This window comes from Sorghum bicolor, chromosome 10 (assembly GCF_000003195.3).
Source record: "Sorghum bicolor cultivar BTx623 chromosome 10, Sorghum_bicolor_NCBIv3, whole genome shotgun sequence".
NCBI classification, from domain to species: Eukaryota; Viridiplantae; Streptophyta; class Magnoliopsida; order Poales; family Poaceae; genus Sorghum; species Sorghum bicolor.
In genome coordinates, this window is record NC_012879.2 from 54,615,669 (window position 1) to 54,631,481 (window position 15,813).

At 50.2% G+C, this 15,813-nt stretch overlaps 1 protein-coding gene and 2 long non-coding RNA genes across 3 annotated transcripts; 2 read left to right on the plus strand and 1 right to left on the minus strand.

Moving 5' to 3' along the window:
* LOC110431373 lies at positions 362-836 on the plus strand. The gene is made up of 2 exons (XR_002448871.1): positions 362-483; positions 571-836. It is a non-coding gene; the product is annotated as an uncharacterized LOC110431373 (long non-coding RNA).
* On the plus strand, positions 7,044-7,518 carry LOC110431369. Its single transcript, XR_002448868.1, has 2 exons — positions 7,044-7,165; positions 7,253-7,518. It is a non-coding gene; the product is annotated as an uncharacterized LOC110431369 (long non-coding RNA).
* LOC8067702 (benzyl alcohol O-benzoyltransferase) lies at positions 13,759-15,564 on the minus strand. Its single transcript, XM_021449908.1, has 3 exons — positions 15,106-15,564; positions 14,626-14,757; positions 13,759-14,193 (listed from the first exon to the last, which is right to left on the minus strand). Exons 1-3 carry the CDS (start codon positions 15,562-15,564, stop codon positions 13,759-13,761), a joined length of 1,026 nt encoding a protein of 341 aa, XP_021305583.1.

A 15,813-nucleotide genomic window follows, 5' to 3' on the forward strand; every position in this document is an offset into this window, starting at 1 on the left:
AACCGGCCGAACCCCGGCGACCGTGGCCGCGACCTCGCCCCCGCGCCCCTTCCCCTGCGCCCGAGCCTCGCCACGGCCACTCTGCGCGAGCACGCGGCTGCTTGGAGCATCCGCGATCCAGCGGCCGCAAGTCACCTCCCTCTGCTCCTTCTCCCTCCGCCCAGCGCCACTGCGTCACCTCGCCGACGAGCTCGCCGCGGACGTCACAGAGCACGACCACACCGAAGCCACCCACGACCGCGCCATGGCCTCGTCCCGAAGCTGTGCTGCCGTGGCACCGTCTCCGCCACCGGTTCGCTCTGCGCTCGCGACGTCGACATCGCCTGCAACCGCGACGCCACGGACCAAGCCCGTGGCGAGCCCGTCGCAGCCGCGCCTCGTCCTCGGCCACGCCGACCGCTCCGCCCCCAGAGCTCGCGACGCCGCCCGGAGCTCCCCATCGACCACCGCGCCCTCGCCGAGCCCGTGGCGCCGTCAGCACCGGTGAGCCTCGCCAAGACCGAAGATTTCCCCTTCTTGCGTTCACCTTGCTGAGACCGGCCTTCGTGCCGCGATTCATCCACTGTGCAGGGAAACAGTGGCCTCGTTGTGTTTTGCCGAAGATGCGACGCCTTCCCGATGCCTGCTGCACATCCCGGCCAGCAGCAGGCTTGCAGCTAGTCTACGCCTTCCTCGTGGTCAGCAAGGTTGAACCTTGAACCTAGCCGACATCGTCTCCGACGTCGGCAAAACCCTTGTCCTTTCTCGTATCATTGTATAAACTTGTTACATGATTTAACCATATCCATGCCTGTGTCGTGCCTTCGCGCCAGTCTAATTATTTATTTATCTATCTCTATCTCTTTTGGTCGCTATGGAAATGTGCTACTCCGGGTTGTTATAGTGCCTTTGTGTTATTAATGATCGAGGCGTGGTTCCTTGCGTATTTGTCGTGTCTGTGGACCGTGCCGTCGAGCCGGTTGAGAGAGTGATGTGTTTGGACGTTGCGATCGCGAGTTTGTCTCGCCATGGCCGTAATGCCAAGCAAGTCCTTTCTCTCGTGTTGTCGCTGATCTTGTGTTATTTGTCATTGGACCGTGCCTTCGAGCCGGTTAGGGAAATGGTAGTGCGTTCGACCATTTCGATCGTGGGTCCGTCCCGCCGTGATCGCGATGCCGAGCGTAACGCATTCCTCGTGTTTAGTTGACTTTGTTGAACTACGGTTGTTGGCTCCTATCCCCGTCCCTAGGGTTTGATCATTGCGGACTCGACATTCATAACGACGCGGTTCTTACCCGCACCTTCGAGTCCTCTGTGATCTAGTCTAGTGGGATACAGATTAGGAGCAACCTTGTGGAACAGTCGGAAGCCAACTCGTTAGGTGGAGCTCATGGCCGCGAGTCGCCTCGCCATGGTCATCAGGCTTTACCTTGCTTCTCGCATGTTTATCTTATCCGTCTCATATGCCTATGCCACCTAGACTCGGGCATTTCCTGTAGTTCCCGCAGTGACAACCACATTGCCTGGAACTATAGAAATGGCCTTGTGCCGATTTAGAAGCACCTAGGTCGCGAGGTGATATGAGTTGGTGTAGTTCGTGGGGTCGTGTTTATTTCTCCAACTGTCGTTTGTTCCATGGCAAGTTGGTTGAAAGAGTGTGATTCGTTCTTCTTCTCTCTTGTTCTCAATCCCCGTCGATCCAGTAATATGTGGATTGAGCCCTTTTGCTTGTTTAATGTTTTGTTTCCAATTCTGTGATTCCCGCCGTCGCTATGGCAAGTGGATCAATGGGAAGTGAAACCCGTGTCTTTTCCCGCCTTTTTGGATCTTTGTGTTTAAACTCTTGTATGCTTGTACCTATTCGACCGTAGCATTTCCTTGGTTCTCGTGGTGACAACCGCACTGCTAAGAACCCTAGGGATGTCTTAGTGCATTCAGTGTACCTAGGTCGTGGTACCCTACAAGTAGTTTAAGCACTCATGTTCTAGTGTGTCACTCTTTCTGATACCCCGTCTCTTACCATGGCAAGTGGATTGGAAGGAGTAGACCACTCCCCTTTTCTTCTCTCTTTGTTCCACCCTCTCTTGGCTCTCGCCAACTGCAAAGGCGTATGGGTTGAGAGAGACCGGAACTTCTCGTGCTTGTAGTCTTTTCGATTCCCGTCGATCTCTATGACACTTGGATCGGAAGACCGTAAGCCGTGGTGTTTACTTAGAATAAGTTAGGGTCTACGCCTTTGTTATTAAAGCCGTACAGGTCGACACGATCGACCCGGGAAGTAACGGCTAGGCGAAGACTCCAGCTTGTACTTAGTAAACAACCATTCTCATTTCTTTTAGCCCAGGGATCGGGCATCCACCGAGAGGGCTAAGTCATTATCCTTTCGGTGCTCTTTTAGTGTAGTTGTTCTTCAGTGTTCTTCGTCTCTTTTCGCTGTCTTTCGAGGTCTAGTGGTTTGATTGTTTCGCCTTGTTTGTTGTTTACGAGGTAGTTGCTTCGGTTAGCGATGATCGAATCGGAACCAGTCGCAGGAAGGACATGCAGATAGGAGAAAGACCTTGGATGAGTACAACTACAAGTGAACTGAGGATCTTGGAAATGTCACTCGACAGGTGCCACGTCCCACCCAACCTCGTAGAATCCTATTAGACATGCAATATTATAGATGCTAGTGCTTTACTTTTATGCAAATGAACTATGATAGGTTGCATGGTAGAAATGCTTGTGAGCCATTGCCTTGTTGCAACCTATAACCCTCGCACACCCGCTGTTAGGTTAGATGCTTGCATACTACTTGCTACTGCTTCTACTACGCATTATATCTGTGATGTGATGCATTGTGGAGGATTGGATGTGAGTGGATAAGGCACGTGTGCCGATAACTGGTTAAGAAATGGATAATGGATATGGGGAGATCTTGGCGTGTGTCTTGGGTGTGTGGTGAGGGTCGAGTCGACCGAGCAGGATTTACGACGAGTCTTGGGACAAGTCTTGCCGGGGAATGCTACCTGGGCGTTCTCCATGAGAGATACCTGTGGCGGGTACATGTGACAGGGAGAGGTCCCGGAGTGGAGTGTCTTCGTGGGACGAAGCACCGGGATGGGAGGTGCTGTATAGCACGGGGTAGCCGGGTGTCCCATCGAGAGGGGCATCGGCTGGCCCCTCGTGAAGATGTCCTGTTCGGTTACCCTAAGGACTGAGATGTTCTGAGAACCGGTTCGTAGGAAGCCTTACACGCCACTCGCCTTATTATGGTGCGGGACGGATGTACGACCAGCTAGTGCGGTGCCACTACTACTAGGTTGATAGCGGATAGTGTAGGGAGGTACGGGCATGAGGACCCACACCCTCCTAAGACAGCGTAGTGACCTTTGGGGGCCCGGTACTACGCCTCACAGTCTCAGCATGCCGGTGGTACTCCGGTATGGCCCCAGTCCTGAGTGGTAGGGTGGCATCGTATTTAGTTGGAAGGCAGCCCGGTATCAGCCTAGACGAGCCGGTTCGTCGATGATGGTGATCTTGTGGTTAGTGTAAACCTCTGCAGAGTTTGGTTGATCGATCGATACATATGCCGTCTTCTCGGCTATGGACCTTTCCTATGTTCCGCTTCGCTTGACTAGTGAGAGGAGTCCTTTCTACCTTCCCCTGGGTTTGTGTTGGATCCGGCGTTGGCCGTTGAGGCAAGGCACGAGCGGGAGTCGTACTTGCCGCCTAGAGAGTGAGAGTGTGGTGAGATGTGTGTGATGGGATGGATGGATGGATGTGTGGATGAGATGGAATAAAACTTGATGAATTATTATTATAAAATATTGATGAACTTGCATAGGAAAAACTACAGCTATACATAGGCCTCTTGATATACCCTTTGCATTTCCACCTACCACAAAGCTACGCAAAAGCATAGGGTGGGAGCCAGTGGCCAGTACAAATCGTACTGAAAATTGTTTAGCAGGTTTTGAACGTGATCTATGACGATAACTACGGAGAATAGAAGGATTAGGTGGTCTCGTTCCTGCGCTCAAGTTTGGTTCGGAGATGAAGGCTACGCCCGCTGATAAACTACACCGACTCTGATGATTGCCTGTGAAGGAGGAGCCTTCACCGCTGACGCGCTACATCGACTCTGATAAAGACTCGTGTGTGTTTCCGCTAGAAAAACGATGTAATAGGCTTGTTGACCAAGAGTTGTAAAGTAAATGTGTTGTAACCTTGTTTTTCCACGATGCATGACTGTGATAACAGCTGATATATGATAATGTGATGGTTCAATTTTTGAATTATCACATTATAATTCGAATCTGTGGATTTTCCCCTTCGTGGAAAAATCTGGGTCGTTTCAGTTGGTATCAGAGCCATACTTGACCCTAGGACGAGACCATTAGTACCAAAAACTAGTTTAGAAGCCAAACATTCTATCTTTTGTAGAGTTATAGGTGCTAACACTTGTTTTCCCCCTCCGCCTTGAATTCTGCTACTAACTGACTTCCTATTTCATAAAGTTGACCGTTGGAATCTTTTCCCATACCCGCCCACGCTAGATCGATAGTTGTGTGAGACTTTGAAGGTCTGAGAGTCGCCTCAAGTCAACACTATGCATTAGGAGTGGTAATGTTGTTTGAGTGCTTGGGTCTTATGTTGTTGCATTTCTTCTGCTTCTTGTTGTCTGAGTGTAGGTCATAGAACTTGTTTTATGCGGGAAAGACTCTGGATCCCGTTCAACCTAGTCGGCTAAACCTAAGACCGTCCCGAGACTAGATAAGTGACCTTGACTAACTGACTTAAAAGTAAGGTAAAGCTGATGCATCATGTTTTGCCCATCTGTTTCAAAACAACTTTCGGCTTTCAACAAAACATATCTTCAAAATTGCCTCCTTTTTTGGTTGAAAAAGTTTCCCTCTTTTACAAAAACATCTTGGTTTCAAATGGAAAAGTGTTTCAAAACTCTCTTATGGTTTTCCTTTTTAAAAAGAAAGCAACTTTAACTCCCTTCTCAACTCAATTTCATTCAAACTCTTTTTATGAAATGATTTAAAAATAAGTTATCTTTCAAAAGGTGTCACCAACCCTCTTCTGAAAATAAAAAGTTTTGCCTTCAACCAACAAAGTGGATTTTCAACCAAAGATTTTGGCTCAGTTTTGTTTTAAAGGCCTTGATTTTACCTCGAGAGCCAAATTCCTTTCAAAAATCAACCTTACCTTAAAAAAATCTCTAACTGATTTATTAACTAAAATAAATTGTTGCGAAAAGATTTTGTTGCAACCTTTCAAAGAAAATTTTTTAGCAAAAATAGAAAGAACTTACAAGTTTAAAAAAAAAATAAAAAATAATAATAAAATAATAATAAAATAAATGAGTTTCAACCCTCCTGATTGAAATCACTCAAAAAGAATATATCAAAAGATTCGGTTTTCAAAACTTGCATCAATTTCAACCCTCTTCAAAAGCTCTCTTCATTTTGAAGTCTCAAAAACTTGACTTTGTAAAAGCGCCTTCACTCTATTTTTGAAGCCTGTTTTTCTGAAAAATCTTTCTCTCAAAAGCTTTTTGCAAAAAGTGATGCATGAAAAACAAATGTGAAAGCCAACAACCCTAGCTATGTTTAAGCCTGCCCTGCACACTTTGAGAGCTAGATGTTCATAAACCCGGTGCGAATTTTGGATACCCAACACCCACGACTGAGCCTTGGATATACCCGGAACATGACTCACTCCCATTTTGGAAAAGGTTTTTGGAGCGATCATACTGAAAGTGAAACAACTCAGAAATAAGAAAAGCTTTGGGAACGACACCCTCGCCTCTTCACCAACCGAGCAACGTCTTAATCTTGGGGACGAGATTCCTGTAAGGAGGATGGACTGTAACATCCCAGATTTTTTACGAAAACCAAAAATACGAGCTTTTTAAAAATTTTCCTCTAATCGTGTGAAGCATATAGTTTTTAGGTCTAACTCGATCCTAACTCGCTAACAAATCGTGGCATACATAAAGATTTGTTTGTAGACGAGTGCCTTTGTTCGTGAGTCGATTTGGAGTTGAGTCTTAATTAGGGTTTGGAGTGCACAAATCCGTAGCAAAGTCCTCTCGAATCTCTATCGTATTCCTTCGAGTCCGATTCCATATCTATATATTTGAATCTCCCTCAAATTCCCTTGCTCATAAATGGAGGATTTCCTTTTTCATTTCTCTTGGGCCGAATCTCCCTCCATTTCTTCTCGCGGCCCAGCTGGCCTGCTCCCTACCCCCCTCCTTGCCTCGGCCCAACAGGCGCCGCCGCCAGCCCAGCTCGCAAGTGCACCGCCTAGCCCATCCCGCGCGCGGCCCAGCCCACCAGGCGCGCCCTCACCTGAACCCTAGGGAGCAGCTGCTCCTTAGGCGCCGCCGCCACCGCTCCAGGGTGGACAGAGGCGCGCCCGCGCCCCCTGCACCCGTGCCTCTGCGCGCACCTGCCCCTCTCCCCTCGACGCGCGCCCCGCGATTCACGCCACGCGGCCCGCCCACGGCACGGACGCCGAGGATGGTCGCCCTACCCCGAAGCCCTAGCGCCCGCGCTATAAGAGCCCGAGCCGCCGCTCTCCTCTTCTTCCCCGCGACGCCACCGCCCTCCCCTTTCTCCTCTGCTCCCAAGCAGCGCCGCCGCGCTGCGAACTCGACCTCCACCTCCGGCGCCACGACGAACCACCACGACACGGCAGCGACGACGTCAACCGGCCGAACCCCGGCGACCGTGGCCGCGACCTCGCCCCCGCGCCCCTTCCCCTGCGCCCGAGCCTCGCCACGGCCACTCTGCGCGAGCACGCGGCTGCTTGGAGCATCCGCGATCCAGCGGCCGCAAGTCACCTCCCTCTGCTCCTTCTCCCTCCGCCCAGCGCCACTGCGTCACCTCGCCGACGAGCTCGCCGCGGACGTCACAGAGCACGACCACACCGAAGCCACCCACGACCGCGCCATGGCCTCGTCCCGAAGCTGTGCTGCCGTGGCACCGTCTCCGCCACCGGTTCGCTCTGCGCTCGCGACGTCGACATCGCCTGCAACCGCGACGCCACGGACCAAGCCCGTGGCGAGCCCGTCGCAGCCGCGCCTCGTCCTCGGCCACGCCGACCGCTCCGCCCCCAGAGCTCGCGACGCCGCCCGGAGCTCCCCATCGACCACCGCGCCCTCGCCGAGCCCGTGGCGCCGTCAGCACCGGTGAGCCTCGCCAAGACCGAAGATTTCCCCTTCTTGCGTTCACCTTGCTGAGACCGGCCTTCGTGCCGCGATTCATCCACTGTGCAGGGAAACAGTGGCCTCGTTGTGTTTTGCCGAAGATGCGACGCCTTCCCGATGCCTGCTGCACATCCCGGCCAGCAGCAGGCTTGCAGCTAGTCTACGCCTTCCTCGTGGTCAGCAAGGTTGAACCTTGAACCTAGCCGACATCGTCTCCGACGTCGGCAAAACCCTTGTCCTTTCTCGTATCATTGTATAAACTTGTTACATGATTTAACCATATCCATGCCTGTGTCGTGCCTTCGCGCCAGTCTAATTATTTATTTATCTATCTCTATCTCTTTTGGTCGCTATGGAAATGTGCTACTCCGGGTTGTTATAGTGCCTTTGTGTTATTAATGATCGAGGCGTGGTTCCTTGCGTATTTGTCGTGTCTGTGGACCGTGCCGTCGAGCCGGTTGAGAGAGTGATGTGTTTGGACGTTGCGATCGCGAGTTTGTCTCGCCATGGCCGTAATGCCAAGCAAGTCCTTTCTCTCGTGTTGTCGCTGATCTTGTGTTATTTGTCATTGGACCGTGCCTTCGAGCCGGTTAGGGAAATGGTAGTGCGTTCGACCATTTCGATCGTGGGTCCGTCCCGCCGTGATCGCGATGCCGAGCGTAACGCATTCCTCGTGTTTAGTTGACTTTGTTGAACTACGGTTGTTGGCTCCTATCCCCGTCCCTAGGGTTTGATCATTGCGGACTCGACATTCATAACGACGCGGTTCTTACCCGCACCTTCGAGTCCTCTGTGATCTAGTCTAGTGGGATACAGATTAGGAGCAACCTTGTGGAACAGTCGGAAGCCAACTCGTTAGGTGGAGCTCATGGCCGCGAGTCGCCTCGCCATGGTCATCAGGCTTTACCTTGCTTCTCGCATGTTTATCTTATCCGTCTCATATGCCTATGCCACCTAGACTCGGGCATTTCCTGTAGTTCCCGCAGTGACAACCACATTGCCTGGAACTATAGAAATGGCCTTGTGCCGATTTAGAAGCACCTAGGTCGCGAGGTGATATGAGTTGGTGTAGTTCGTGGGGTCGTGTTTATTTCTCCAACTGTCGTTTGTTCCATGGCAAGTTGGTTGAAAGAGTGTGATTCGTTCTTCTTCTCTCTTGTTCTCAATCCCCGTCGATCCAGTAATATGTGGATTGAGCCCTTTTGCTTGTTTAATGTTTTGTTTCCAATTCTGTGATTCCCGCCGTCGCTATGGCAAGTGGATCAATGGGAAGTGAAACCCGTGTCTTTTCCCGCCTTTTTGGTTCTTTGTGTTTAAACTCTTGTATGCTTGTACCTATTCGACCGTAGCATTTCCTTGGTTCTCGTGGTGACAACCGCACTGCTAAGAACCCTAGGGATGTCTTAGTGCATTCAGTGTACCTAGGTCGTGGTACCCTACAAGTAGTTTAAGCACTCATGTTCTAGTGTGTCACTCTTTCTGATACCCCGTCTCTTACCATGGCAAGTGGATTGGAAGGAGTAGACCACTCCCCTTTTCTTCTCTCTTTGTTCCACCCTCTCTTGGCTCTCGCCAACTGCAAAGGCGTATGGGTTGAGAGAGACCGGAACTTCTCGTGCTTGTAGTCTTTTCGATTCCCGTCGATCTCTATGACACTTGGATCGGAAGACCGTAAGCCGTGGTGTTTACTTAGAATAAGTTAGGGTCTACGCCTTTGTTATTAAAGCCGTACAGGTCGACACGATCGACCCGGGAAGTAACGGCTAGGCGAAGACTCCAGCTTGTACTTAGTAAACAACCATTCTCATTTCTTTTAGCCCAGGGATCGGGCATCCACCGAGAGGGCTAAGTCATTATCCTTTCGGTGCTCTTTTAGTGTAGTTGTTCTTCAGTGTTCTTCGTCTCTTTTCGCTGTCTTTCGAGGTCTAGTGGTTTGATTGTTTCGCCTTGTTTGTCGTTTACGAGGTAGTTGCTTCGGTTAGCGATGATCGAATCGGAACCAGTCGCAGGAAGGACATGCAGATAGGAGAAAGACCTTGGATGAGTACAACTACAAGTGAACTGAGGATCTTGGAAATGTCACTCGACAGGTGCCACGTCCCACCCAACCTCGTAGAATCCTATTAGACATGCAATATTATAGATGCTAGTGCTTTACTTTTATGCAAATGAACTATGATAGGTTGCATGGTAGAAATGCTTGTGAGCCATTGCCTTGTTGCAACCTATAACCCTCGCACACCCGCTGTTAGGTTAGATGCTTGCATACTACTTGCTACTGCTTCTACTACGCATTATATCTGTGATGTGATGCATTGTGGAGGATTGGATGTGAGTGGATAAGGCACGTGTGCCGATAACTGGTTAAGAAATGGATAATGGATATGGGGAGATCTTGGCGTGTGTCTTGGGTGTGTGGTGAGGGTCGAGTCGACCGAGCAGGATTTACGACGAGTCTTGGGACAAGTCTTGCCGGGGAATGCTACCTGGGCGTTCTCCATGAGAGATACCTGTGGCGGGTACATGTGACAGGGAGAGGTCCCGGAGTGGAGTGTCTTCGTGGGACGAAGCACCGGGATGGGAGGTGCTGTATAGCACGGGGTAGCCGGGTGTCCCATCGAGAGGGGCATCGGCTGGCCCCTCGTGAAGATGTCCTGTTCGGTTACCCTAAGGACTGAGATGTTCTGAGAACCGGTTCGTAGGAAGCCTTACACGCCACTCGCCTTATTATGGTGCGGGACGGATGTACGACCAGCTAGTGCGGTGCCACTACTACTAGGTTGATAGCGGATAGTGTAGGGAGGTACGGGCATGAGGACCCACACCCTCCTAAGACAGCGTAGTGACCTTTGGGGGCCCGGTACTACGCCTCACAGTCTCAGCATGCCGGTGGTACTCCGGTATGGCCCCAGTCCTGAGTGGTAGGGTGGCATCGTATTTAGTTGGAAGGCAGCCCGGTATCAGCCTAGACGAGCCGGTTCGTCGATGATGGTGATCTTGTGGTTAGTGTAAACCTCTGCAGAGTTTGGTTGATCGATCGATACATATGCCGTCTTCTCGGCTATGGACCTTTCCTATGTTCCGCTTCGCTTGACTAGTGAGAGGAGTCCTTTCTACCTTCCCCTGGGTTTGTGTTGGATCCGGCGTTGGCCGTTGAGGCAAGGCACGAGCGGGAGTCGTACTTGCCGCCTAGAGAGTGAGAGTGTGGTGAGATGTGTGTGATGGGATGGATGGATGGATGTGTGGATGAGATGGAATAAAACTTGATGAATTATTATTATAAAATATTGATGAACTTGCATAGGAAAAACTACAGCTATACATAGGCCTCTTGATATACCCTTTGCATTTCCACCTACCACAAAGCTACGCAAAAGCATAGGGTGGGAGCCAGTGGCCAGTACAAATCGTACTGAAAATTGTTTAGCAGGTTTTGAACGTGATCTATGACGATAACTACGGAGAATAGAAGGATTAGGTGGTCTCGTTCCTGCGCTCAAGTTTGGTTCGGAGATGAAGGCTACGCCCGCTGATAAACTACACCGACTCTGATGATTGCCTGTGAAGGAGGAGCCTTCACCGCTGACGCGCTACATCGACTCTGATAAAGACTCGTGTGTGTTTCCGCTAGAAAAACGATGTAATAGGCTTGTTGACCAAGAGTTGTAAAGTAAATGTGTTGTAACCTTGTTTTTCCACGATGCATGACTGTGATAACAGCTGATATATGATAATGTGATGGTTCAATTTTTGAATTATCACATTATAATTCGAATCTGTGGATTTTCCCCTTCGTGGAAAAATCTGGGTCGTTTCACCCCCAACACCTCCGCCCAGCGCTAGCTCACCCCCCACAAACCATCCCTCAGCTCACCCCTCCTCTTTGCCACAACAACAGTAGGATGAAGCAGCTGAAATACCATGAACATGTTGTTGCAACAACACCGAAAATACTGCTGCAACAATAGGTTGAAGCTATTGAAACACTATGAACATGCGTATTGCAACAAACAAATAAAGGGATAATAGTTGCGACATTGGGATGAAGACATCGAAACATCTTGAACATATTATTACAACAACAAAGAAAAAATAGTTGAAACATCATGTTGAAACACCATGAACATAATAGTACAACAAACACCAAACAACTGCTGCAACAACATGCAACAACTACTGCAGACATGCAGATTGAATCAACTGAAAACATGCTGTAATTTGAAGAAAAGCAGTACTACTACAACATCAACTGAAACCCTTCTGCAACACCCAGGCCCGGCTCTAGGGGGTGGGCAGGCACCGCCGCGGGCCCATGGAGCTAGAGGGCCCAAAACCATATAGGTAATTAGTATATATAATTTTTTTTATTTGACATAACTACTACATATAAGTCTTTAAAAGCCCACTGTAGGTCTTTTTCATTCTTGTTGTTGTATGTAACTTTAAAGTATTGAGCATAGGCAGCAAAGTCAAGAGACTAGAGGACAATTTATTTTTTACCGGCACCAAAACACTGATGCTTCCTAGTTCAGCCAAATTTAGTTTTCAAAAATTTTATTTTTGTTCCATCACATCGAAACTTTAGACACATAAATAGAACATTAAATATAGATAATAAAATAACTAATTGCACATTTTACATATAATTTGTGAGAAAGAAATCTTTTAAGCCTAATTAGTTTATGATTGGATACTAATTGCTAAATAAAATAAGAATGCTATAGTAGGCAAATCCAAAAAAAATCACGAACTAAATAAGGCCCCTATTCTCTCCTAAATTCCCACATCCTAAAAACTTCCATCGATTGATCGAGGCATCAATGCACATGCAAACAACGGATACCGAGTCGGCAACGGTTGATGCTAGTTACCAAGTCGCAGACTCACCACCTCGTTTTGGCACCGCGACCGCGAGACGATGCAACCGGCAACGATGGTGGACAACCGACATGATCTCATTCGATGGGCCCTTATCTTCTTGTTTGCCTAAGGGCCCTTCAAATTATAGAGCCGGCCCTGGCAACACCCAAAGAAAACTATTGCAACACAGCGAGATCCAAACCCCAATAGCTCGCCGAAACCCCAGCCACCGCCACATCCCTCAGATCTAGAGGGGAGAGGAGGAGGAGGACGAGTAAGAGAAGGAGAAGGGCTAGATCTAGAGGAGAACGAGGGGGAGAGCTCAGATCTAGATCTGGAGGAGGAAGAGGAGGTCTCAGATCCAGATCCCTTCACAACCTACTTCGTTGGAGCCGCCGTCGTCATCCTCATCTCTGGTGGTGTGCATGGAGTTAGGTCGCAGGGACAGTGGGGGCGCGTGGAGGGCGCGACGGCACGAGGGAGAGGAGGGAGCACGGGCGGCGCAAGGGCGCTCTACGAGCCTGCGGGCGCGGTGCTCCTCAGTCTCGGTGATGGCGAGACCAGCGAGATCGAAGGAGAGCGACGCGAGAAGAGCGAGTGAGGAGGCGCTTAGAGACAGACGAAGAAAGCGAAGTGCTGCCCACATACGTAACATGCGTGTTTGGTTAAGTCGCTGGTCCGGCCGGACGCCCTATCATTACCGTTTTTATTTCTCTCCTGTCAGTGCCCTCCACCTTGAGTTGATGGGATTTTAGAGGCCTCTTGAGGAGCAGTACTAAACATGAGTTTTATCCTTCTTTGAAATCCCATATCAAACAAGTAGGCCCATAATGTAGATGGGCTTGTTGGACCTATCTTTCTTGAACCAATAGGTTATAGTAGGGCCCAGAAGAAAAACACACATACAGAAACCGGTCCTTGCACACTGATATTCATACGTACAAAATCCATCCATGACTTAAGCTCCAAGTCCAACACAATTCTACGCCAAGCAACTCAAAACACCACCACTGTTTTGGAGGAACAATGGCCAAGCTCGCCACCCTTCATTGTTGTGCTCCCGATCGCCGTGGCCATGGCGTCCATTATGCTCACGCACGGCGCTCGCACCTTGGAGACCGCGTGGAGCACGTGAACCTACCGGCGGTCGTCGCCTCTTCACCCACGACGGAGATCACCTTTTCAGGCATTATTTAGTTCATCCAAAATTAAAAAACTTTTTAAGATTCTCCGTCAGATCGAATCTTGCTTGTGACATATGCATGGAGCATTAAATATATAGATGAAAAAAACTAATTGCACACTGTAAAATTGCGAGACGAATCTTTTAAGCCTACATACTCCATAATTGGATAATGTTTGTCAAATAAAAACAAAAAGTACTACAGCGTCACAATCCAAAAACTTTTTGATCTAAACAAGACCTCAACTCGGATGGTGAAACAATGCTCTTAGTCCTCCTCAAGAGGTTAATTTATTATTATGATGAAACAACCCCCAAATATAACTTCACTGAAAGTATAGCGAAGAAGACGAACTGTTGAGCCTTGATTAATGAACTGGTTCTAAAAAAAATGAAAATCTTATTAATTCGTCCTCTGATGGGTAGTCGAGTAGTAGCCACGTTTCAGTGTGCCCCTATCTGGTCTCTGCATTTTTTTTTTTTTGGCCACTGCACTTTTGCCCCATCATCAAGCATACACGCACGAGCACAACTACAGTTTCGCCAAAACAGGAGCGCCACCGTGCATGTTTGAGTTTGTCTCGTCCGCAGTCGTTTTCGTTTCGACGTCAACATGCGCACCCAGTCCCTTCCTGACGTTTCGCTTTAGCCTCTCCATCGCCGGAGCCGGCAGCCTTATCGGCACGACGATGCCCGGCTCACCGGCTTCGTTCCTCCCTTCCTGGTGGAACGAGGCCAGCATTATGGTGGCCGGCCCTCCGTACACCGGCCTTCCCCACCCGAAGTCCACCGCCAGCATCCCCGCCTGAGTAACGTCGGAGATGAGGTACGTCCGCGCCTTGGGGAACGGCGGCCTCCTGCGCGCCGCGTTGAAGCCGGCCACCGACTGCACGTACCCTTCCCGCGACGCCCGCGCCTTGGCCTCCAGCAGCAGCTGCAGCGCGTAGCGGAACGGCCTCCGGCAGAGCTCCCCGGCCGGCGCAGACGCCGCCGCGAACGCGAACGCGTTGCCGTAGTAGCCCCTGGGCACGGGGCGCCGGCTCCGGTTCCTGACGCGGGCGTTCACGAACATGTGGAGCCGGACGACGATGGCGGCGGCGTCGTCGTCGTCGGGGTCGAAGAAGTGCAGCGCGGCGGTGCGGCAGCGCCACATGAAGGCGCCGACGAGGTCGAACCGCGAGACGGCAGAGCGCAGCGCGGGCGGGGCCTGCGCCCGGATCGCCGCGATCTCGGTCGGCCCGAAGAAGAAGGCGTGGTGCGCGAACACGTCGCTGGGGTTCGCCGCCGCCCTGTCGTCGCCCGCGGCGTCGGGGAGCGGCGCGTACTCCAGGTGGTCGTGGCTGATCTCCGGCGGCCAGCTGCTCGCCGTCAGAAGCTCCCGCTCCCACACCGGGCGGACGGTGGGCGCACCCGGCACGCCCCGTACGAACTCGGTTAGTGCCGTCAGGAACTGGACGGTCCCGATGCCGTCCGCCATGCAGTGGCATATCTGGAACGCGAAGATGAAGCCACCACACTTCAGTCGCGTCACCTGCACTTACATTTTGATTAGTCAGCAGGAAATACGTAGAAATTTATGTATATATATGGACGGTCCCGATCCCTCTGTATATATACATAGAAATTTTGATTAGTATACATATATATTATTTTTTTCTAAATATTTTTATAAAAATAAAAGGTTAATTAAAATTGTGTTTTAAAGACCGTATCGTTGTCCTAAACGATATCTAAATCTTACACAAAAGGAGTATATAGTTCAAAAAAAATATCAGTATAAGATTTTTCTTTGTAACTAGAAAAAAATAACTAGATATTTCTTTGTAACTAGAACAAATTTTTTGAACTAGAGAAGCTAAAATATGTATGTGCTATTGACCTGAACATAGAGGAGGGGACGGTCGACGACATCAGCTGTGGGAGACTCGGGTTCGCACAGCCACTTGTCATAGCACGGCACGGGCGGCGCAAGGAAGTCGCCGAGGTCATCCATGCGGACGTCGGCGTCGGCCTCCACAAACACGACCCCCTCGCCGGTGCACTCCACCACGAGCTTCCTCGTGGGCCGGAGCTCGCGGAAGCGGCCGGCGAGGGGGTAGAAGTGCACGAGCGCCTCCGAGAGGGCGGACCTGATGACCTCCACGGGGTCAAGCCCCGCCATGGCGGAGGCGTTGCTGCGGTAGAAGAAGGCGCCGGAGCGGTAGAAACGGAGGACGTCCTGGTCGTCGATGTCGGAGAGCATCTTGAACTCGTACGGCGTCGGCCTCGCCGGGGACACAAGCTGCCGCTCCCCTCGCCGGACGGGGAAGGTTGTGGTAAGGGAAGGCACACCAGCCATATGCTCTCACCGTCTCACTCTCACCTCGTACTCGCTCTGAAGCCTCGACTCAAGACGTACTGCTGCGACTATAGCGAGGTAGTAGCCATACATGTGTGTGTGTCCTTATATGGAGGTAGTAGGTAGTTAGTAGGTAGTTATTATTAGCAGCAAAGAATAGTATTAGTATAAATTGATTTAAACATCCTAACTAATAGTCTAACTAAATAGTTCAAAAGAAAAATCTAGCTGTAAACAATGTATATAGAA